The sequence below is a fragment of the Brassica napus genome, unplaced genomic scaffold (genome assembly GCF_020379485.1).
Source record: "Brassica napus cultivar Da-Ae unplaced genomic scaffold, Da-Ae ScsIHWf_1388;HRSCAF=1968, whole genome shotgun sequence".
Classification (NCBI taxonomy): domain Eukaryota; kingdom Viridiplantae; phylum Streptophyta; class Magnoliopsida; order Brassicales; family Brassicaceae; genus Brassica; species Brassica napus.
Window position 1 is genome coordinate 95,810 of NW_026014805.1, and position 24,148 is coordinate 119,957.

At 36.6% G+C, this 24,148-nt stretch overlaps 4 protein-coding genes and 1 pseudogene across 8 annotated transcripts; 2 read left to right on the forward strand and 3 right to left on the reverse strand.

Annotated features, from left to right (window-relative positions):
* Nucleotide 1: 1 nt before the first annotated feature.
* LOC106379009 lies at nucleotides 2-4,798 on the reverse strand. The gene is made up of 15 exons (XM_048771993.1): nucleotides 3,282-4,798; nucleotides 3,076-3,204; nucleotides 2,863-3,000; nucleotides 2,730-2,776; nucleotides 2,530-2,645; nucleotides 2,385-2,455; nucleotides 2,149-2,246; nucleotides 1,743-1,888; nucleotides 1,549-1,652; nucleotides 1,255-1,455; nucleotides 963-1,169; nucleotides 741-888; nucleotides 525-655; nucleotides 352-444; nucleotides 2-247 (listed from the first exon to the last, which is right to left on the reverse strand). Exons 1-15 carry the CDS (start codon nucleotides 4,644-4,646, stop codon nucleotides 161-163), a joined length of 3,081 nt encoding a protein of 1,026 aa, XP_048627950.1. The 5' UTR covers nucleotides 4,647-4,798; the 3' UTR covers nucleotides 2-160.
* Nucleotides 4,799-5,081: 283 nt separating this feature from the next.
* LOC125597222 lies at nucleotides 5,082-5,881 on the reverse strand (annotated as a pseudogene).
* Nucleotides 5,882-6,361: 480 nt separating this feature from the next.
* LOC106379008 lies at nucleotides 6,362-11,597 on the reverse strand. Its single transcript, XM_048771992.1, has 12 exons — nucleotides 9,188-11,597; nucleotides 8,989-9,117; nucleotides 8,805-8,897; nucleotides 8,601-8,716; nucleotides 8,217-8,365; nucleotides 7,935-8,038; nucleotides 7,635-7,835; nucleotides 7,345-7,551; nucleotides 7,109-7,256; nucleotides 6,894-7,024; nucleotides 6,697-6,789; nucleotides 6,362-6,591 (listed from the first exon to the last, which is right to left on the reverse strand). Exons 1-12 carry the CDS (start codon nucleotides 11,084-11,086, stop codon nucleotides 6,505-6,507), a joined length of 3,357 nt encoding a protein of 1,118 aa, XP_048627949.1. The 5' UTR covers nucleotides 11,087-11,597; the 3' UTR covers nucleotides 6,362-6,504.
* A 711-nt stretch (nucleotides 11,598-12,308) lies between these two features.
* On the forward strand, nucleotides 12,309-19,078 carry LOC106382756 (paternally-expressed gene 3 protein). 5 transcript variants are annotated; one of them, XM_013822814.3, is made up of 6 exons: nucleotides 12,309-12,464; nucleotides 12,537-12,865; nucleotides 12,940-13,053; nucleotides 13,612-13,988; nucleotides 14,260-15,430; nucleotides 15,519-15,824. In XM_013822814.3, exons 2-5 carry the CDS (start codon nucleotides 12,542-12,544, stop codon nucleotides 15,389-15,391), a joined length of 1,947 nt encoding a protein of 648 aa, XP_013678268.2. In that variant the 5' UTR covers nucleotides 12,309-12,464; nucleotides 12,537-12,541; the 3' UTR covers nucleotides 15,392-15,430; nucleotides 15,519-15,824. The 5 variants fall into 5 exon arrangements, 3 of the variants coding, with proteins under 3 accessions (XP_013678268.2, XP_013678267.2, XP_013678266.2); XR_007331571.1 differs by adding an exon at nucleotides 18,892-19,078 and having other exon boundaries at nucleotides 12,316-12,865; nucleotides 15,511-15,603; XR_007331570.1 differs by adding an exon at nucleotides 18,892-19,078 and having other exon boundaries at nucleotides 12,316-12,865; nucleotides 15,519-15,603.
* Nucleotides 18,892-22,628, forward strand: LOC125575601 (protein BONZAI 1-like). Its single transcript, XM_048771996.1, has 16 exons — nucleotides 18,892-19,120; nucleotides 19,206-19,253; nucleotides 19,337-19,485; nucleotides 19,589-19,637; nucleotides 19,818-19,874; nucleotides 19,967-20,152; nucleotides 20,246-20,380; nucleotides 20,473-20,534; nucleotides 20,618-20,711; nucleotides 20,783-20,897; nucleotides 20,978-21,054; nucleotides 21,141-21,278; nucleotides 21,700-21,864; nucleotides 21,934-22,047; nucleotides 22,137-22,233; nucleotides 22,325-22,628. Exons 1-16 carry the CDS (start codon nucleotides 18,962-18,964, stop codon nucleotides 22,420-22,422), a joined length of 1,743 nt encoding a protein of 580 aa, XP_048627953.1. The 5' UTR covers nucleotides 18,892-18,961; the 3' UTR covers nucleotides 22,423-22,628.
* Nucleotides 22,629-24,148: the final 1,520 nt, after the last annotated feature.

Genomic DNA, 24,148 nt, shown 5'->3' on the forward strand with positions numbered 1-24,148 from the left:
TTCTTCTCTTAGTAAAAATCCTTCAATTTGTTTATGAGATTATCGTTAATGTGGCTACAAAATGGGTTTCATCATTGACCATAATATGAAACAGAAACATAACTCCTCTGCAATTGAAACAGAAACAGAACAACTTCCGCACTTGTTAGGCCATCATGGATCAGACAGCTTCGTAAAGCAGAATCACTGGTCGAACTTTCCTTTCTCCACAGAACGTGACCACATTCTTCCAGTTGTTGCCAACGACCTATGGCATCACCAACTCACAGATATTACCACTGTCTGCTTTCTATCTTATCTAAATTCACAATTATATTCAAGGAAGCCAAATTTCAACTGTTTCTTTCTTACCTCTCCTGCTAAAGACTCACGTCTGAGATTCACCCACTGGTTCTTTTCATAAGCCATGCATATGTGTTCTTCGTCTTCGTCACCATAACCAACCTGCATTCACATCCCATAATATCAGAGACTTTTACAGAGAAACACAGAAGAACAATAGGACAAGTTTTTTTTTTTTTTACCATTGACACAAGACGGTAGTTAGTGTTTGGTTCTAAGCCTTCGTACAGCCTGCTGATATCTATCTCCCACTCCAGAGCTTTTGTTGTTTCAGAAATTTCCTTTTCAGTTTCACTCTTCTCCCATTCTAACACTACAAAACACCAACGTTATTTTATTATAACCATAACCAATGAAACGAGTATATGAGATCATAATCATGGTTCTCAAAAACTTACCGATTATGAAGATAGGCGGGCATCTACTTATAACGTGATGAACAAAGTTTGTCGTTCCACAACCTCCAGTTTTAATGTCACATAACATTTTATATTCCATGCGGGTAACCTTAAGGATATCCACAAACTTTATATCCCCAAAAGCACACTGCATATATGAAAAGCCAAATTAATACCAGTTTCTCTAGGGAAAGACAAGAAGCCAAATTAATGAAAACATACATTCACGTTTCTGATTGAATCTGAAGCCACAACAATGCCGTAAGAACTCTGCTCTGGATAATTTGGCCTCCTTCCGCATTTTCTACAACTCATTCTTTCATTTTCCTCCAACGTGAAAAGCCGATCCACCAAGCTATCTCTTTCTGAATTTTTCCAGCAATGCCAAGACTCAAGGATGGTTACAAGTACCTCAGCAGCACCACTCGACTGAAAAATACATTACCTTTAGTTAAGCTTATTAACCAGAAAAATTTATGATGAATGATTAGAAGCTTATAATATTCACACGAACCATGGAATCAACTTCTTCTAGGGACACGAGTAAGTCTCTCAAGATGAGAGTGTAGGCTCCCTCAGTTTTTATTTCCTCTGACACAACAGAGGTAAATAAACTTTGTAGCGCACATAGAACTTGTTCTCCTAGGTTGTCAGGGACTGGTTGTTTATTGTACTTTACAACTTGTTCTTTAAGAACGTTTACGTTCACGAGGGCCTGCAAATACCACATGTTTTGTGAATTTATATAAGAAGGTAGAGATATGGAATGATCTGAATCAGAAGACGACAGTTTAGGTAACTGTTTTACCTTTAGCGTCATGTCAAGAGCTGAGTTATATCTAGTTGCAGCTCCTCCAAGTGCTGACTCCAAATTTCCAGAGACTGAATCTTCTCCAGGCATGTTTTGCATATCTTAAAGATGGTGGATAAATATAATAAGAAGGATGAATCTTAAAACAAAAAAAAAGTTTAAATTATTAGTCAATTGAGAAGCTTTTTTACCACCACTGTTGACTTTATTAGCTTCCTCTTGAATGTCATTGTTGGATGAAGTTTCCAATGGACCCTTTTCGCTTCCTAGAGTATCTTTTGTTTCCATGGAATCTTCTTCCATCGTTTTTGCTGGTTGAAGATCGACAGAAGGTTTGCTGGACATGTAAGAAAACGTTTTGCTCAGAGTAAAACCCTAAAACTATTCATTAAATACGCAAAAAGGACTTTTGAGGTACCATGTAAGTAAACGTATTTCTCCTTAAATAACAAAACTATTACAGAAATATCGGGATATATATTCCCTTGGATATTGGTAACTAATCTGTTACAAGAATATCGGAATATATTCCCTTGGATAATGAATGATAACTAATCTAACAGAGTGAGAGAATATTATTGGGGTATCGACACTTACAGTTCAACGACACTTATTGTTGAAGTTATCTGTTGCCCATGAAGATCTGCTTCTGCTGCATCTGACTTGGCATTGAATTCCATATTTACAATTTCGTTCTACATGAAAACATAAGAAACCACTCAAATACCAAATCAGACGAAAAATAAAAGCTCTCTGTATATAACCAAAGTTTTTAAACCAACCAGCAAGAAAGGTTTTAGCAATTGAATATTTTCTTTTGGTTACTGCTTTACCTTTAGCGTCATGTCAAGAGCTGAATTGTATCTGGCTGCGGCTCCTTCAAGGGCTGGCTCCAACTGCATATCTTGAAGGTGGCGAATGAAGAAATAAGAATTATGAGCGCGTAACAAAACAAAACAATTGAGAAGCTCTTTTTACCGTCACAGTCAACTGCAGTAGCTTCCACTTGAATGTCAGTGTTGGATGAAGTTTCCAATCCACCTCTTTCCGGTTCCTTAGAATGTTCTTCCGGTTCAAGTTTGACAGAAGATTCACTGGAGATGTAGGAACAAGTTTTGCTCAGAGAAAACCAGGAAACAATTCATCAAACACGCAAAAAGGACTCTTGAGGTACTTACTGTTCAACAGTCTTATCAACAGGAGTAACCACGCTCGTTGAATTTATCTGTTGCGCCATGAAGCTCATTCATTCTTAGAACTGATTAGCCGAAAAGTCAAAGAAGCAAACAGAGAATTTAGAACTTCAAAAACCTTAATGTTTTTATCTTTTCTCGTCTTTTTGGCCTGTGACTTATTCTCCTCTTTGAGTGACTTCTTCCCCTCTTTGAGTAAAAGATCTGCTTCTGCTGCATCTGACTTGACTTTGGACTTCATAATTACAATTTCATTCTACATGAAAATATATAAGAAACATATCAAACACCAAATCAGCCGGCAAATGTATAAATAAAGTTTCAAACTTACCAGCAAGAAAGGTTTCAGAAAATAAAGCATATAAGAGCGGTTGTCATAAGCAGAAAGCCTTGTGAGCTTGTCCAACAATCTAATCCTTGAATTATCAGTCAGCAATATCTTTGCATCGATCCGCAGAACCTACACGTTATGTACATAACTTTAGATGGACAATTTAGTGTTATTCTATTAAGTATATATTCAAATCATGGATGAACCTTTTCGGTAACCATTGATTTCAGAAGTTCTATGGACTTCAACACTTTATCATTACTGAGACTTTTACTACGCTCGCGTATAAGATTCATGCAATCTTCTAAGTCGGCAATATCAAATGTCAGATGCAATCCTCCCTCGAAAACATCTCGTACTGCACACAAGAATAGTTTTGCAGTGAGGGGATTTTCGTGGACTCTATCTTCGAATCTATCGCAGAGAAGAGATGCATAGCTGTTCCACTGATTTTCCTGAACAGTCTTTCTTCTTTCATCACACAAGTTCTCCACGACAAGAAGAGCTGCTTCGTACTCCAAGACATGCTCTTTCTTTGCATATTTGGTTCCCAGTGTTTTACATGTGTACTGAAGAGCTCTCAGAACAGCCACCCAGATTACAAGATTGTGTTCCCTGATAGGTACAGGAAAGCTCTTATCTACTGAAGAGTGGTCACCTAACCAGGATATGATATCATCTCCCTGAGCCTGTGCCTTGGCGTAGTGAACATCGGGATCCTTGATTAGTTTAATTTTCCCTTCATAATCATCATCATCAGATAGAGCATTATTGCTTTTCAACAGTATTTTATCCAGAAGCAGCAATGAAAACTTCTCGTTAAATTCAATACTCTCTTTAATACGAATGCGATCCAAAAGACTGTCCACTGCTCTGCCAACCAGATCTGTACCATCATGCCTTTCACACTTGATCTTCTTTAGAAAACCTCGGATTTGTTTGAGCTCTTCACGTTCCAGAAAACATATGCTCTGTGGTGTTTCCACTATGCGACAATCTTTAAGACTCTCTTCTGAAACTTCGAGTTTTTTAAGATGCTTAACAGGAAAACTCATCACCCAGTCTCGAATGCTGCAGGAGAGAATCTGATGCTCACAGAGTGACACAAGGAGTAACTTGACTTCCTTGAGTAAATCACTCCGCCCTTCATCTGCAGTGGCTAAAGGCCATTGGTCTGACCATCCCTTCTTCCTAGATTTAGTTGTAAACGCTTCCACATCTTCCAGCTGAGTTTTGATCATTTCAACAGCAGCTACTGTATCCACTGGCTCCCATCTCCCATGCTGTATCTTATAAGCCCAGTTTATCCCTATCCTCATGACCACATCCTTTTCCATATTCGCAGCGTGTTTCTCTTCAAGATGAGTCCTGCATTCTTCAGCACTAAAGCACACCTTATCACATTTAGTTCGACACACCCAGACTCTCCATTTCTTGTGTTCCCTGGCAATGGCCATAACGTGTTTCAAAACATCCACTCCCTTGCTTTTATGTACTCCCTTGACAAACCTTCTAACCCTCTCAACGCTCACTTTCATAAAATCTCTCTTGACCTTAACATCTAAACCCATCCAATACGACCTCAGCTCACCACCAACCCTATCCTCACCTTTCTTTGAATCACAAACTTCCGGTGGCGGCGCGTACTTCCTTATAGACCTAATCTGTGACAACCCGTCCCGTGGGAACTATCTGCCCCATGGGCACCAGGCTCACAGCGCTGCAGCGCACCGACCCCAACCCCTCTATTATGAGTTTTCACTAACTCCATAATTAAGTTGTTGGTGAATCTCGAACCCAGGACCTCACCCTTTAACAGCATTCCCACAAGACAAGCTGTCATCAATTGGTGACAGCTTGTTCTGTGGGAAGACTGTTAAAGGGTGAGGTCCTGGGTTCGAGGCTTACCAACAACATGGAGTTAGAGAGAACTCATAATGGAGAGGTTGGGGTCGGTGCGCTGCAGCGCTGTGAGCCAGGGGCCACGGGACAGGTAGTTCCCACGGGGCGGGTTGTCACATAATCTTGGATTCAGCTATCATGAACTCTGCCTCTTTGGTTACATTCTCAAGCGAAAACTCATCACGAACTTTGTTATCATCTGGCTGAGGAACAGATGATAAAGAGAGTTCGTGTTTCGCTCTGCGGAGGGTTTTCTTGTAATACAAGGCTGACCCAAGGCTCCGAGCCAACAAGTGGAATAGACGGGCACAGAACTCTAACAAGGGCGTATACTCAGAAACGCATCCTACAGCACCCAACAAGAAGACGACCTCCATGTCGGTTTTATGGGACGCATGAACACATCTCCTTGCCCGAAATGAAGAAAGGTTTGGTTCTTGTCTTCCCTGTAGACTGAGATCAAATCGTCAAGTAACTCCAAGGCCTTGATGTAGTCTCCTTTCTCGTTGAGAAGTTTAGCCTTTTCGAAGTGTTTCATGACCTCTTCGTCTGTCATGGTGACTGTACTCTCAAGGTTTCTTGCAGCTTTTCTTGGAGAGTTTTTTTTTTTTTTTTTTTTTGCTTCTTGAGAGAAGAAGCGGGAAGATAACAGAATATTAACAGAAATGAACTCACGTGAGTGCCACGTGATGAGAAGAAAAAAAAAACAGCGGAGAACCAATATTGACCCGTTGGGGAATTGTGTCGAACACCTTGTGTGCATTGTATCCATTTGAGATTGGTAGACACACAGCCAAGCTTCGATTCTCGGAATAAACCAAATAAAAGATAACTCGAAACACGTGTGCATCTTCGAGTTTGACTTAAATGCATAATCTTCATCTTGGAGAAATGTTTTTGGACTTGAAAGACGAGAGGACGCAGAAGACTTTAAACACGGGGCAAGCAGCACGTGAGATTAACGTGACTTTTCTTAATGGGCTTTCTTTGTCGCTTCTTGGGCCCAACATAAACCATTAATTATAAGCTTGAGGGTTTAAGCCTGTCGGAAAGTTTAAAATTTTACAAATCTCTGGCTGAATTCGTTCTTCAGCTTATGTTTATGCCTTCGCAACTTTTGTCTTTGCCTCTTTTATATATAGCAATCTGATTTCCTTTCAACCTGAGTAACGCTGCTCTTATATTGGTTTCTAGGAAGCGGACAATGGACATGGTAGAAACAATTGATAAAGATGTTGAAAACAGAAACAATTGATAAAGATGTTGAAAACATGTTAATCAAGTGTTATCGATGGATATGCCATCAAGTTAACAAGCCTTAGATCTTTGAAACTCTTTGGGATATATTTTTTTGGATATGAAACAATGCAACTATGTTGTCTGGTCTACAATTTTCTATCATTTCCTTCTTTTAGTAAATAAAGTCCTACAAAATGGGTTTCATCATTGACCATAACTTCTTCTCAACTGGAACATATCATTATATACATCAATGCTTGGGTTTCACACTTGTTAGACCATCATGGATCAGGCAGTTTCATAAAACAAAATCACTGGCTGAACCTTCCTTTCTCCACAGAATCTGACCACACTCTTCCAGCTGTTGCCAACAACCTATGGCATCAGCACCACCACAGATGTTAACAATGTCTGCCTTCTATCTTATCCAACTTCACAATTCTACTCAAAGGAAACCAAAATCAACTCTCTCTGTCTTACCTCTCCTGCTAAAGACTCACGTCCGAGATTGACCCACCGGTTCTTTTCATAAGCCATGCATATGTGTTCTCTTTCTTCGTCGCCATATCCAACCTGCATTCACATCCCATATATGCTGAGCATGTAACAGAGAGATACATAAGAAAGAAACAGAACAAGCATTTGTGATTCTGTTTCAGTTTTTTTTTTGTTCTTACCATAGACACAAGCCGGTAGTTAGTGTTTGGTTCTAAGCCTTCGTACAGCCTGCTGATATCTATCTCCCACTCTAGAGCCTTAGTCGTTTCAGATATCTCCTTTTCAGTTTCACTCTTCTCCCATTCTAACACTACAAAACACCAAAGTTGTTTTATTATAAGCATAGCAAATGAAACGAGTACATGAGATCACAAACATGGTGCTCAAAACTGACCGATTATGAAGATAGGCGGGCATTTAGTGATAAGGTGATGAACAAAGTTTTCCGTTCCACAGCCTCCACTTTTAATGTCACATAACATTTTGTATTCCATGCGCAACACCTTGAGGATATCCACAAACTTCATTTTCCTAAAAGCACACTGCATATATATAAGCAGATAACATCATTTTTAGAGCACGTACCAGTTTCTCTAGATAAAGACAGAGAACAAGATGAATGAAACATACCTTAAAGTCTCGGATTGAATCTGAAGCCATAACAATTCCATAATAACATTGCTCTGGATAATTTGGCATCCTTCTGCATTTTCTACAGCTCATTCTTTCATTTTCCTCCAACGTAAAAAGCCTATCCACCAAGCTTTCTCTTTCTGAATTTTTCCAGCAATGCCAAGACTCAAGGATGGTTACAAGTACCTCAGCAGCACTACTCGACTGAAACATACAGTACCTTTAGTTAAGCTTAGTAAAAGATAAAAATAGAATGATGCTTAGAAGCTAATATTATTCACACGAACCATGGAATTAACTTGTTCTAGGGACACGAGTAAGTCTCTCAAGATGAGACAGTAGACTCCCTCAGTTTTTATTTCCTCTGACACAACAGCAGTGAATAAACTTTGTAGCGCAGGAAGAACTTGTTCTTCTTCTAGGTTGCCATGAAATGGTTGCTTATTGCGCTTTAGATCTTCTTTAAGAACGTTTATGTTCATAAGTGCCTGCAATGCCATATGTATTTGTGAATTTACATAAGAAGGTAAAGAGATATGGAATGAGAAGACGACAATTTAGGTACTGAATCTTGGTAACTGTTTTACCTTTAGAGTCATGTCAAGAGCTGAATTGTATCTTGTTGCAGCTCCTCCAAGTGCCGACTCCAAATTTCCAGAGACTGAATTTTCTCCAGGCATGTTTTGCATATCTTGAAGATGGGGAATGAATGTCAATAAGAAGGATGAATCTCAAAACAAAAGAAGTATAAATTATTCGTCAATTGAGAAGATTCGTCAAGATGGCAAATGAATATTAATAAGAAGGATGAATCTTAAAACAAAAACAAAAAAGTTCAAATTATTCGTCACTTAAGAATCTCTTTTTACCACCAGTGTTAACTTTAGTAGCTTCCTCTTGAATGTCATTGGTGGATGAAATCTCCAATGGACCCTTTTCAGTTGTAAGAGTATCTTCTGGTTCCATCGTTTTTGGTGATTGAGATGTGCCTCCCGGTTCAAGGTCGACAGAAGGTTTGCTGGACATGTAAGAAAACGTTTTGCTCAGAGTAAAACCCTAAAACTATTCATTAAATACGCAAAAAGGACTTTTGAGGTACCATGTAAGTAAACGCATTTCTCCTTAAATAACAAAACTATTACAGAAATATCGGGATATATATATTCACTTGGATATTGGTAACTAATCTGTTACAAGAATATCGGAATATCTGGTAACTAAACTATTCATCAAACACGCAAATAGGTACTTACTGTTCAAGCTTATCAACGGGAGTGGACATGCTCGTTGAAGTTTTCTTCTTTTTTCCATGTGACTTATTATCTTCTTTGAATAAATGATCTGCTTCTGCTGCATCTGGCTTTGGCATCTGTTACGCCATGAAGACCATTCATTCTTACAACCGATTTGCAGAAAAAGTTAGAGAAGCAAATAGAGAATTTAAAATTTCAAAGGACCTTAGTGCTTTTAGTTTTCGTCTTATTTTTTGTCTGTGACTTCGTCTCCTCTTTGAGTAAAAGATCTGCTTTTAGTTTGCATCCAATGTCACTCTACACGAGAAAAGACATGAAAAATATAAGAAACAATTCAAATACCAGTTCAGATGGCAATTCAAATATATAAATAAAGTTTCAAACTTACCAGCAAGAAAGGTTTCAGAAAATAAAGCATATAAGAGCGGTTGTCAAAAGCAGAGAGGCTTGTGAGGTTGTTTAGCAATCTAATCCTTGAGTTATCAATCAGTAGTATCCTTGCATCGATTAGCAGAACCTGCAAGTCATATAAATCATTTTAGATGGACAACTTTGTGTTATTTTAGATGGACAAATCATGAATGAACCTTTTCGGTGACCGCCGATTTCTGAAGTTTTATGGACTTCAACACTGTATCATTGCTGAGACTTTTACTACGCTCGCGTATAAGATTCAGGCAATCTTCTAAGTCGGGAATATCAAATGTCAGATGCAATCCTCCCTCGAAAACATCTCGTACTGCACACAAGAATAGTTTTGCAGTGAGGGGATTTTCGTGGACTCTATCTTCGAATCTATCGCAGAGAAGAGATGCATAGCTGTTCCTTTCATCCTCACTCATACACAAGTTCTCCACGGCAGTAAGAGCTGCTTCGTAATCCAAGACCTGCTTTTTCTTTGCATATTTGGTTCCCAGTGTTTTACATGTGAACTGAAGTGCTCTCAGAACAGCCACCCAGATTACAAGATTGTGTTTCCTGATAGGTCCAGGAAAGCTCCTATCTACTGAAGAACGGTCACCTAACCAGGATATGATATCATCTCCCTTAACCTGTGCCTCATCGTAGTGACTATCGGGTTTATCAATGAATTTGATTTCCCTATCATCATCAAATGGAGCATTATTGCTTTTCAACAGTCTTTTATCCAGAAGCAGCAATGAAAACTGAGCGTCAACGTCGATGTCAATGTTTTCTTTAATACGAATGCGATCCAAAAGACTGTCCACTGCTCTGCCAACATGATCTGTACCATCATGCCTTTCACACTTGATCTTCTTTAGAAACCCTCGGATTTGTTTGAGCTCATCACGTCCCAGAAAACAGATGCTCTGTGGTGATTCCACTAGGCGACAATCGTTAATACTCTCTTCTGAAACACCAAGTTTCCTAAGATGCTTAACCGGAAAACTCATCACCCAGTCTCGAATACTACATGAAAGAATTTGATGGTTACAGAGCGACACAAGGAGTAACTTGATTTCCATGAGTAAACCACTCCGCTCTTCATCCGCAGCAACAGGCCATTCACTGGACCATCCCTTCTTCCTAGATGTAGACGTAAAACCTTTCACGTATTCGAGCTCAGCTTTGATCATTTCAACCGCAGCTACTGTACGCACAGGTTCCCAAGGCCCAACCTGTATCTTTTTAGCCCAGTTTATCCCTATCCTCATGACCACATCCTCTTCCGAAGAAGGTTTAAAAACCGCAGCATGTTTCTGTTCAAGATGAGTCCTGCATTCTTCAGCACTAGAGCACACCTTATCACATTTAGTCCGGCACACCCAGACTCTCCATTTTTTGTGTTCCCTGGCAACATCGAGAACGTTTTTCAGAACATCTACTCCCACTTTTGTATGTACTCCTTTGACAAAACTCCTAAGCTTCTCAACGCTCACTTTCATAAAATCTCTCTTGATCTTAACATCTAAACCCATCCAATACGATCTCAACTCATCACCAACTCTATCCTCACACCGCGGTTCTTGACTATCCTCTGAATCAGAAAACTTCGGCCAGTAGTGTGCTATAGTCGGACTAGTCTTGGACTCATCGATCATCAACTCAGCCTCTTTGATCAAACGCTCAATCTCTGTCTTATTTTTGGCTTCAGCAGCAGCTAAACCCTGTTTACCACTGCGGATGCATTTCTTGAAATAGAACACCGAGTCAAGAGCCATACCCAATGTTCTGAGTAGACGTGTGCGAAGTAGCGTGACCCTCACGTCTTCCGAAACGCACCCTATAGCACCCAAGAAGTAGGTGATCTCCACGTCCTTGCTCAGGGCTTTGTCCACTAGAAGCAAGAATATGTTAGCTTGTTGTACACGAATATGGAATGAGTTCCTGTGCTCTTCCGGGAACACTGAGATGACATCGTCAAATATCTCAAAGGCTTTGATGTAATCTCCACTAGCTACGAGAGCTATAGCGTTGTCGTAGCGTTTCTTGGCCTTTTCACCTTCCGCGGAAGTGTACTCCATGGAAGACGATTCTCAAAGGTTCTTGCAGCTTTCTTGGGGGGTGCTCTCAAGAGTCTTTTTTGTTTTCGTCTTGAGAGAAGAAGCGGGAAGATAACAGAATATAACAGCAACGGACTCAAGATGCTGGCTTTTATCACGTGATGAGAAAAAATAAACAACGCAGACCCAATGTTGACCCATTGAGGAATTGTGTCGAACATCTTGTGTGCATTTTTTCCCCCGTTTGAGATTTGTACACACAACCCCGCTTCGATTCTCTGAATAAACCAAAATACGAGTGCATCTTCGGGTTTGAGTTAGATGCAGAATCGTCTTCATCGTAGAGAAGTATCTTTGGTCTTGAAAGAGACGACGCACAAGACTTTTACGTAAAATCGTCTTCATGCTGGGTATGAACATGATGATTAGACAAGTGTCAAGTAGCAGGAGATATAACACGTGTCTTTTAACTTTACAAATCTCAAATCTCTGTATGATTTGGAGTACGCCTGGGCATTTCACATATGGCTTGGTTCGGGTATAACGGATTTCGGATAGTTAGGATATAAGGTTTAATCTACTTTCAGTTCAGTTCAGTTCGGTTCGGATAGTTTTTTTGAGTTCGGTTCAGTTTGGATAGTAAAACTAGGAACCGGAAAATATCCGGAAAAAATCAGTTTATTTGGTTCCGGTTCGGATTCGGATAGTTTTGGTAATTCAGATAAAATATCGGTTATTTAAGGTAAAATATCAAATAATTAAGGATGATTAAAATAAGAAGTTTGGATATCTGGATATTTCGATTATTTTGGATATTTGGATATTTCAGATTACTTTGGATATTTCAGATAAAACTATCTGGATAGTTTCAGATATTTTTGGGTAGTTCAGATACTTTATAATAATTTAGATATCTTCAACTATTTTTGGATAGTTTTAACAGATTTTTAAATTATATATATAGTTATGTTATATGTATATATAATTAATATTTTTATTTATTCGGTTATCCGTTCAGTTCTCGGTTCGGTTATTTTGAATATAAAAATCTAAGAATCGTTCGGATATTTGAAGGTTTCAGTCTAGTTCCGGTTTCCGGTATTTCGGTTCGGTTCCTCGGTTCCTGTTTTTCTACCCTGGTCAAATTTCGAGCAATCTGATGGATCCGTTAGTTAAATAGGAGGCCTATATTAATCTATAAAGGCCCATTAGGTCTCGGCCCACTCATCTTCCATAATCACCCACGCGAGCTTCCTTTCTTTCAGTTATTGAACGAAAGTCATCATCTTTCATGAACAAACCTTCTACAGATTCGCACTTATCAGATCCTCGAGCATCCTGATCCCAATTCAATTTCTCCTCCCTAGGGCTTCCCAAATCCCTCATCCCTCTTCCTCCGGTACGTCAATTATCAAGATTCGATCCCACATCAATCTCTCAAATCCCTAAAGTTACACACAAACAATGGCAGAGACTATGGAGGCGGAGATGGACTTCTCAGACGGTGAACAAACCAACAGAGCTTCTCTCGTGGCTCTCTACGGCAACTCATCCGTTGTTGAACAGCACCTCCCTGGCTACATCTTCATGTGTAACGGCAGAACCAAACCGGATTGCTTCCGTTACCGAGTCTTCGGGATCCCGAGAGGTGGGAAAGGAGTTGTCGAGCGGATCAAACCGGGGATGAAGCTGTTTCTGTACGACTTTGAGAAGAGGCTACTCTATGGTGTGTATGAGGCTAGTGTTGGTGGGAAGATGGATATTGAGCCTGATGCTTTTGATAAGATGTATCCTGCTCAGGTGAGGATTTTGAATACAAAAGGTTTTGTTTTGTGTTTTTGAGATTAATCTTTTTTTAATCTTAATCTTGGCAGGTTGGGTTTAGGATTGTTGAGAATTGTTATCCTCTGCCGGAGAGTACTTTTAAGTCTGCTATCTATGAGAATTACAAAGGGGGAAAGTTTAATCAAGAGCTTGCTCCTCACCAAGTTAATACACTACTCTTCCTTGTTATTTTACCAATGTTCAAGAATTAGTTGTATGAGATTATTGATTAGACGGGCGTCTAGACCGATTTTTTTTTTAATCGTTTTGAAAAAATTGTTACATTCTTCCTTGTTATTTACCAATGATCAAGAAATCGCTAGGTGGTGGTTAGGAGCTTTATATGAGATTATTGATTAGCGCGGGAGCCTAGACCGATTTTTTTAGTGTGTTAAAGACTGATTTTTGAAGAATCGTTTTGAAAAAAATTGTTACATTCTTCCTTGTTATTTACCAATGTTCAAGAAATCGCTAGGTGCTGGTTAGGTGCTTTATATGAGATTATTGATTAGCGCGGGAGCCTATACCGATTTTTTTGATGTGTTGGACTGATTTTTTTGAAGAATCGTTCTGAAAGAATTGTTTTGTTTAGGTCTGATTTGCTGACTAGGCGAACCGAACTTATAGAAAATTGATATTTATAACACATCTTTAGAAGTGAGACTTTCGTATTGTATTGGCGTTACAATGTTGCTGAATTTAAAATGATCTTGGATTTGTAGGTGATGTCTTTGTTATCATTGTTTCGTTCATTTGCTGCTCCACAACTGGATGCATTACCTCATAGGTTCGCTTCTGGAGCCTCAGCATCATCCAGGGAGCTATCTTTCGAGGAACGGTTCATTGCCGCTACACAACTTAAGAAAGCTTCGTCAGTTTTAGATCCTTTGTCTGCTCGCTCACATCTGCTTAATCATAGTTACTCCAGACAAGATGGCGGCTACACAACCCCAGGGAGAGAAAGAGGATATCTCTCAAACTTGGATCAGCCTTATTCTCCTGCAGAAAGTCAGCAGCAACGGTTGATAGGAGACCCTTCACGCTCATCTATACAAGACCCTCAGCTCAAATACCTTACCATTTTATCTAATATCCGGAGGTAACTATGGTTGTAGTGGTTTTTGAGTAGTTCTTTAGTCCATAACTTAATGGTTTGTCTTCCTATTTCGTTCTGACTGCTAATTTGGACCTGATCAAACTGAGAACTATACTAGACTCATTTTTAATGCTATTATAAATTATGATAAATATTACGGACGATACAACTCTACTAGTCTTATTAGACTCCTTTATCTTGTTTCTGTTTTCTGGCTTTGTAGTTACCTATATGGGAATGTGTAATCATTAATGCTTTTTTTTTGCTGTGACAGATATGGAAGTGCACCAGAGCCCTTGTCCTCGGAAAATGAATATCATCCGGAAGCACCATCGGAGAAGGATCAATTTGCTGCACCTTATTCTGATAAGAAGTATTACCTTTCGACATTACCTGGGAATGAGCACTTGTCTGCGTCTGCAGCTAACGGGAGTGTTTATAGAAGCGAGCTCTATGCTTCAGCATCACAAAACGAAAGGGAAGCTAGTCAGCAGCATGAGAACCTTGCTGGGACTTATTATCACCCAGAAGCATCTACAGTTCCAAATACCACTGCGTCCATGCAGGCAGTTAATGCTGCAACAGCGGGCTATCCTACACCGGCTCATGGTGAAGTCCCACAAGTAGCAAATGATTACGCATACAAACCTCAAACGGTAACTGGTAACTATACCACCACTCATTCACAGCCTGGGAGTGTGGGAGAAAGTACAGAATCATATGCTGGAGCAGTTAGTTATCCACCACAGCAACATAGTCAACTCTATGCTGGTGGACCTGGATATACTCAACAACCCCATGAAACTGCGTACGCTCATCAACCCTATTCTGCAGCAACTGCGTACGCTCAGCAAAACCATGCTGCTTCAACTGGATACGCTCAGCAACCCCATGGTGCAACAACTGGATACGCTCAGCAACCCCAAGATGCAGCTGCTGGATACGCTCAACAACCCCATGCTGCAACAACTGGATACGCTCAGCAATCCTATGATGCAGCAACTGGATACGCTCAACAACTCCAAGATGTAGCAACTGGATACGGTCAGCAACCCCATGCTGCAGCAACTGGATACGCTCAGCAACCCTATGCTGCAACAACTGGATACGCTCAGCAACCCCAAGATGCAGCAGCTGGGTACGCTCAACAACCGTATGGTCAAGCTGTTGGATACACAACGCAATATGGTGCCCAGGCTGTTGGATACACGCCTCAATACAGTGCTCAAGCTGGTGCATACAGTCAACAAGCTGTGGCGCAAGGTTCTGTGCCAGGGGCTCCCAGGACAACTGATTGGAATGCTGCAAGCCAGGCATATGCTGCAACAGGAGACTGGAATGCGGTGAATCAGTCTTACTACCATCACACAGCGGATACAACCACAACCTATAATCAAACATCTTAAAAACTGTCTTGACAGAGAGGACTCTGTTAGCTCTCTCGTGTACGTACTAAAACATGGTTTCGATTCAGGTGAAAAACAATTTGATGTGGATGATGATGCTGAAAACCTCTTTGCGTTAGCTTTGCAGGATCTGGAAAACTTGTGAGCGTGGTGGAGAAGCATGGATGTGATCTAGTGCACTCACTGGAAAGAATGGAACAAAGACATAAAAGGTAGAGTCTCCAGCTCGTTTCCTCTTATGTTAAAAAAAAGGCTATAACAGATTAAGGTTTTTATTTTCTCTAAATCATCAAAACTTATTCAAATCCCTATTCAGAAGTGCAATTTGAAATGCAATTACGATGGGGATATGAAACGAATAAAACCATATTAGAACTCTTTTTATTACAAGCTGTCCTAAAACATTTATATTCTAGTATGTTTGTGTTTAATACTTGGGATCTGCTATTAAGTATATAACCTACAATGGTCAACTCTAAACACAATATTAAGAATGATTATTAACTCTAAAAGATGAACTGGCATAAGCCATATTGGTAGACAAAAGACTTTACTTTGGTTTTAAGTTTTCTCTGGGGTCGCAAGTCTCCCACTATGTATATGATTGAGCATTTGCATTGCAATTCACATTTTCTTTGGGTTTTATCTGTTTGTCTTCTCCTCTTTTTTAAAAAAAAAAAATTTTAAAGAAGCTTTTTCCTTTCGTCTTTATTTCTCCAATTAAAATAAAAAAACTTCACTCGAGCTCTCTTTCTTCGTCTTTTGTATTTACCTTTGTTAGCTACTGAGTTCGCTTAGGTTCTGGTCCTGCCTTTCTTACTTTTTTTTTTGTGTGGCAATGGTCCTGTCAGTTTACAACAGCTTTGTGGATGGTGGTGGTTGTGTCACGGATCATAATGTTAAATTTTGACAAACAATATTAGAAATTAAATAAAAACTGAAATTTAGTAAAATGGGTAACTCTAAATTATAATTGTAAGAATGGGGTACTTTAAATGCAAATTGGCAAAATGGGCAAATTCATATCCGCCTCTTTAAATTGTCTCGAAATAACGTGACAATTTAAAAAACAATATATCCCCTATATATTATTTGAGAAGCATTGCAACATTTTTTGTAGCCACATGTCATCACTAGAATGATTCTTAGAATCTTTAGAGAAATATGTTGGTCCATCAAAATATATAATAAGCTTTTTATTAAACTACAATAAATACATTATTAATGTGCTTTATTATTTCCTTAAATAAGATTACGAAATTGCCTAATGTGGCTAAAGTATATATGACAATTAATGATTTTGAATAATAAAGATTTGATAAAAATAAGTGTGTATTATAATTATATTTGTTTAATTTTAAGCTATTAAAATAAATTAAACAATCATAGTAACCATATAATAAAAATTAAAAAAATTATTTATATATTATATTTTGAATTCTTAAAAACGAGTATAAATTACTAAAACTGTCAAAAGTTTCACATTCAAATTTTGTGATCTATGATTTAAAACTTTTTGTATGACATGATTCAAATAATTAAAAAATAATATAAGTTGAAAGTCTCATTTAATAAGTATCAAAAATAAAAGATATATAAATATATGTATCATTTTAAATTAAACTATATGCCATATAAAAATACATAAATATCTTAATTTTGAAATTTACTTTGAACATTTTTTTGATAAAAAAAATTGAAAAAATATTGACAACTAAATTTTTTAAAATATTATAAATTACTTAAATCATTAATCCCATAGTGAAAATTTTGTTATCACTAATTTAGACTTTTTGTTATAATAGATACAAATGATAAAAAAAATATGAACAAAAAGCATCATCTAATAAATATTAATATTAAAATATACTATATATATGTTAGTATCATTTAAATTTAATTATATATCATATCAAATAGAAAAAATATTTTTTCGATTTATAAAATTTATTTATATGTTCGCACCAATTTAATTATATAAGTGGTAGATAATGACTTTTTAATTATTCAATATATATTTATTATTTCATAATATATTATAAACATATAATATATAAAATAATTTTTATATATAATGCTCATTCCGCGCAAGGCGCGGGTCTTAACCTAGTATACATATATTCTCATGGAATTGTTTCTTCAAAATTTCTGAATTGAGTATACTTTACGACCGGTAAAATCATACTAAATTATGACGGTCTCTCCAAGATAATAATGAAAATGTGTTAAATATTCTCACGTGAAAGTCCATCACTATTTCCTCATACCTTCACCTTAATGGCAGTTTGTCGTATTTTTCTAAATAGTTACACGCCACTAATAACAGCTTGTGGTCTGAATATTTCTCCAAAGGAACATCTTTACTGTAGTCTGAAATTTTCTCTAATATTTCTGTGATATTGTAATCGCTATATCCAGTTAGTAAAAAGAGAAAAATAAAGAGAAAAATTATAAAAAGTTTTTATCTATAAAATTATTGACCCAAATATTAACAACAATTTTTATTATTATATAACATATTTTAGATGGAAATCAGTTGTTCTGCTTAATATGTTTATTGACCAGCCTATGATAAGTACTCAAAAGTCTTTTACCAAAAAAAAAAGTACTCAGAAGTCATAATTAACAATTGATTCGATTGGTAAAAGACAACAATATGTTTCTTTTTGAAAAAAAAAACGAATGTTTGAAACAATATTGTATTGCCAACAGGTGAGTAAAGAAGCATCGTTATATCAACTACTACTATTTAACTATCATATTATGGAAATCAGATCTTAGCTATCAAAACCTAATAACATGGGCCATGGCATTGGCAGCTTCTAAACTAATCCATTTTAAAACAAAAACTTTACGTTTTAATTAATGTTATAAACACTCTAATAACGTTGACAGAAAAAAAAACACTCTAATAACTATATGCTCTCTCAACAAATGCAGAATTTCCACACCTATTAAATTTTAATTATTAATGATTTTTTTAATTAGCCATTTGAATTTTACGCAATTTTTAACCAATAAAATTTTAATAAAACAATTATGTTTTCTGAAGTTGCCGTTTACTATTAAATGGTGCATTAAAATGTAAAAAAAAAAGTGATTTATTGTAAAATAATTTTTTTATTCTAAATTATTTTAGATTTTTCGGAACGGAGAAAGTATTTTAATTTACCGGCTAAAAGTAGTATTTCCCATCAATATAAATTGACTAAGACGCGTAATAAAAGATTTTCTTAACAAAGAATTTTCTAAGAAAACCGATGAAAGTTTCTTGGATATTTCGTGAATAAAGTCAAAATAAAATTAAATTAAAAAAACTCGGTTTAATTTTTATTTTTTTCAAAACGCCTATAAAAAGGGGTACAGAGCCACCAGTCAATCCAATAGAAAAGTCTAGCTGGACAAGTGGGTCCCATTTATTACCACCCCCTCTGAATCTTCTTCTCCTTCTACTTCTTCCTTTGTCCTAAAAAAAAATCTTCTCTTTTTGTTCGAATCAGGTTAAGTTCTGGATCATCAATCAACACAGCCGTTTCTTTCTCCGGTAATAATTAGACTTTATCTCTCTAAATGGGTAACTGCTTCTCCGAAGATGTCTCCTCGGGACCTGGTGCTACAGCCAGCGTTAGTGGAACTGCTTCCTCCTCCTCCGCTCTCGCCACTACAAACGACGCCGTTGATTACTATCTCAAGTCTCGTGGTTACAACGGTCTCTTCTCTCAGATCGAGGTTCCCTTTTTCATCACTTTATCTCCTTTTTTTTTGTTATCTGAGGGTTTATGTTTTTGTTTGATAATTATTTTTTTTCTGGCAGTTATCTTTTTCTGCTACAAATTTGCGAGACCGTGACGTGCTCTCCAAGGTTTGTTTTCATTTCAAAATCGGATCTTTTGTTTAACTTGAAAACCTACATTCTTCTGAAAGTTGTGACCTTTTTAATTGCAGAGCGATCCAATGGTGGTTGTCTATAAGAAGGAAAAAGATGAGACACTCTCCGAAGTGTTCCGTACTGAAGTTGTTTTGAACTCTTTAGCTCCGAAATGGATTAAGAAGTTTACACTCGCTTATCATTTCGAGACTGTGCAGACATTGTTGTAAGCTTCTGATCTCATATGTAACTGAGGAAAGAGTTATTTTAAATACCTTCTTTACCTGAAAGTATATGAACTTGTTCTTGTTGGTTGTTGTATTACTCAGGTTTCGTCTGTATGATGTTGACACTCAATATCAAAACTCAAGAGAGGAGGTAACCTGCTACTCTTATTCCTATAGTTTCATTTTGATTCCCAAGTACTCTCATATCAAAAGTTAATTTAACTCTAGCATGTGTATATAAGCATGTGTTGTCTCTTTAAATGTGGGCACCAGCACCCACATGCTTGTTTCTCAACATGCACCTACTGAAGATTTTACTTTTTTTTTTCAGATGCTTAAGCTTGATGATCAGCAGTTTCTCGGTGAGGCAACATGTGCATTGTCTGAGGTATCATCAACTGCTTGAATGCAATATATGTGGACTTTGTTTGCTTTTAAGAGAGAGGAGATTAGCTTATATTTACTCTTTCAACCACGCAGATAGTCACAAAATCAACTAGGACTATAACATTAGAGCTAAAGCGTAAAGAAGGCTTTGCTGCACAGTCTCAGCCTCACCATGGAAAGCTTATCATCCATGCTGAGGAGTGCCTTGCTTCTAAGATTACAACAGAGATTGTATTCAGGTGTTCGAGTTTGGAATCTAAAGATCTTTTCTCAAAAAGTGTAAGTTTTGTGTGGATTCATTATCTCTGCTTTTTTTTTACTTTTAAAAACATAAATATAACTCTTTTTATTTCTCTTGTTGCTCATCTTTAGGATCCCTTTTTGGTGGTATCAAAGATTGTGGAGCACGGAACTCCAATCCCAGTGTCAAAAACCGAAGTCCTGAAGAACAATCTTAACCCTATTTGGAAACCACTCTTCCTAAGTGTTCAACAAGTCGGTAGTAAGGTACATGAGTCTGTAATGAACGAACATGAAAGTATGTTTCTCTATCTGAGATGCAAAAAGATGTCTTAAAATGTTCTTTTATAATCATACAGGACAGTCCACTGATAATAGAGTGCTCAGACTTCAATTCCAATGGCAAACACAGTCTGATCGGGTAACCTTAGATCTCAGTCTATCTCATGACTTATTAGAGAAGCTGTTAGCTGACATGGTTACTTGTCTACTTTGTGTGAACAGAAAAGTTCAAAAATCGCTTGCAGACTTGGAGAAACTCCATTTAGCTGGCCAAGGAATCAATTTATCTCTGCCTACAGGTGCTGGACAAAACAAGGTATTGAACTATTAGTACTTGTTATTGCCTTCTCATGTAAGTTATCTGATTTACTTTTCTCTTTACTCTAGGTATTAAAGAGCCAGCTTTTTGTGGAGAAGTTCACAGAGACTGTCCAGCACACATTCCTTGAATACTTGGCTTCCGGGTTTGAACTAAGCTTCATGGTAGCAATCGATTTCACAGGTAGATCTTTTAAAATTTTGAGTGAAATATGTAATGTTGCTGTTAGTTTTGCTAACTAAACTTTTCTATTATCCTTTCAGCTTCAAATGGCAATCCACGCCTCCCTGATTCTCTACACTACGTTGATCCTTCAGGACATTTAAATGCCTACCAGAGAGTGAGGATTCAGTGTTATTCCATTTTACTAATTAAGCAGTGACTGACTAAAAACTGATCATGTCTCTTTTTTTTTTTTTAACTTAGGCTATAGTGGAACTGGGAGAAGTGTTGCAGTTTTATGACTCGGATAAACGCTTCCCTGCCTGGGGATTTGGAGCTCGTCCAATAGATGGTCCAGTTTCACATTGCTTTAACCTCAACGGTAGCAGTTCATACTGTGAGGTAAAACAAACTCAATGTGCGTCTCTTTAGTATCAGAACTAGGCCTGAGATTTTGAACCGAATCGAACCGAACCGAACCAAAATTTCAGTTAGTTTGGTTCAATTTTGTAGTTTTTTTTAAATCGGTTTTTGGTTCGGTTCGGCATTCGGTTACTTCGGTTTTTTCTTTAGAAGAAAAGGTTTATACACCGAACTAACTAAATTTCAAACCAAAATTAACCGAATTTATCCAAAAAGTTAGCAAAATCTAAACTTCGGTAGGATTTTCAAAAACTGAAATAACCAAATATCGAACCAAAATTTATAATTCCGTAAGATTTATGTTGAACCGAACTAACTGAATAATTCAGAACCAACCAAACCCGCTTTGATGTTTTTGGATTCACATATCATTTTTTTTCTTTATCTATGTCTCTCCCAGGTGGATGGGATTCAAGGAATCCTGACTTCATACACAAGTGCGCTCTTCAACGTCTCTTTGGCAGGTCCTACCCTCTTTGGTCCGGTGATAAACTCCGCTGCTATGACAGCTAGCCAGTCTCTAGCTCAAGGCTCACGGAGATACTACGTCTTACTAATCATCACAGTGAGTATACATAATATAAAAAAAAACATCCAATAGCATAAACATAACAAAAATCAAACATTGTTTCAGGATGGTGTTATAACAGATCTTCAAGAAACAAAAGATGCCTTAGTCAGTGCATCTGATTTGCCGTTATCAATCCTCATTGTAGGAGTTGGAGGAGCTGATTTTAAAGAGATGGAGGTACAAAAAGATACTTAAAGATTCTTACAGCTATATATATGATCTTTTTGTGTAAACTTTGTGTTTGTGTGTTTGGTGGGGTGTTTTAGATACTAGATGCTGATAGAGGAGACAGGTTGGAGAGCTCGACAGGGCGATTAGCTTCACGAGATATCGTTCAGTTTGTGGCATTACGAGATGTGCAACGTGAGTTTTTATTTGATTCTTGAAATTTAACCGTGTTAGTTCTTGAAGTGGTTGGTTTTAAATGAGTGTGTTGTGTTGTGTTTTGTTGCAGATGGAGAGATCTCTGTAGTACAAGCGCTTCTTGCAGAACTACCTTCACAGTTTTTGACGTATATGAGAATCCGTAACATGAAGCCAGGTCCTCCGTGAATGATGGATCGTATGTGTAAATGTTTTGCCAAAGAAGTGTACATAGTCATATATACTTACATTGGCTTTTTTTTCTATTTCATGTTTATGTGTTTCTTTTTCTTTTCGGAATATTGGATGTAAAAAGTTTCGGATGAAGCAACTGGTAAAACATCTCATGTGTGCATCTTTCTTTGTAGTAACTAGTAAGCTTTTTCTGGTGTCTAGTTTGATTTTTTTGAATTATATCTTTCGGATTAGCTTTGAAATCATAAATATTGAGAATCAAAACCGCCTGCATGACTTTGGTTATACAGTGAATGGAGGATGAGATCATGAGATATGTAGGTTTAAGTTACTGTATATATATGTTCAGATGCTTTGTAGTGCATCGGGTTTCGGATATATCCGATCGGGTTTTTGTATCCAAATTTGTTGAATACAAAACCCGATCAAGTATTTTGTTAATTCGGTTTCCGTTTTTGGTCAGGCTCGAATTTGGGTTTAGAGTAAAATGGTCAGGTGTCTTAGTACACTGCTTTACGTTTTCACACATACGAAGACTATTGTCTAAAAGGTCATCCCTTATATATTAATTGAGGAACATTTGAAAAGATGTAACTTCAATTTTGTATTAATTAAAAGAGGCCCCAATGCATAGGTGGCAATCAATTAGGTAGTCAATTACATTCAATTGAAAAATAAGTAGGTCCACATTCGATTTTTATATGTTGTTAGATACATAAGTTGGTCAAACTATATGATATAATGATATGATATGATATTTTCTTTCCTTAAATAAAACCTACGGAATTACCATAAATGACTAATATATATATGACAATTAATGAGTTTAATAATAAGGATTTGATAACAATGTATATCTCCTCCATCATTTTTTTTTAATTTTATATTATTAAAATAAATTAAACAATCAAATTAGCTATAAAAATAAAATTTAGATTTTTTCGTATATGTTATATTTTGAATTTTTAAAAACGACAATAAATGACTAAAACTATTAAAATTATTATGTTAAAAGTTAATGATCAATGGTTTAACATTTTTATTATAAGAAGATACACATGATTTTAAAACCATATGAGTAAAAAATATCATTTAATAATAAAATAAATATATATATATATATATATATTAAACACTATATACCATAAGATTACATAAATATTTTAATATTAAAACTTTCAATGAATTTTCAAGAACATTTATAAATTATAAACTTATTAAAGATTTCAGATTGAAAATTTTGTTATCGATGATTTAAATATTTTGTTATAAAACGATATGAACGATCATAGAACCGTATGATTATAAATTCTTATTTAATAAATAACTATACAAAATATACTATTCCTAGAAAAATATGTTGGTCCATCTTAACTTATATTACACTTTTTATTAAACTAACTATCGAATTGATAAATAACGTACCAAAAAATGTTTTGCACTTTCCTTAAATAAAAGCTACGAAATTACCTAATATGATTAACGTATATCTGAAAATTAACTATAATGAATAATAAATATTTGATAACAATTTTTGTATCTTAGTTCTTTTTTAATTTTATATTATTAAAATATATTTAAAAATCACATTAAATATATAATAAAAACATTTATAATTTTTCTTATATGTTATATTTTGAATTTTTCAAAACGTCTATATATTATTAGAAATTTGAAAATCCCCACTCTGAAAATTTTGTGATCAATAGATTATTTTTTT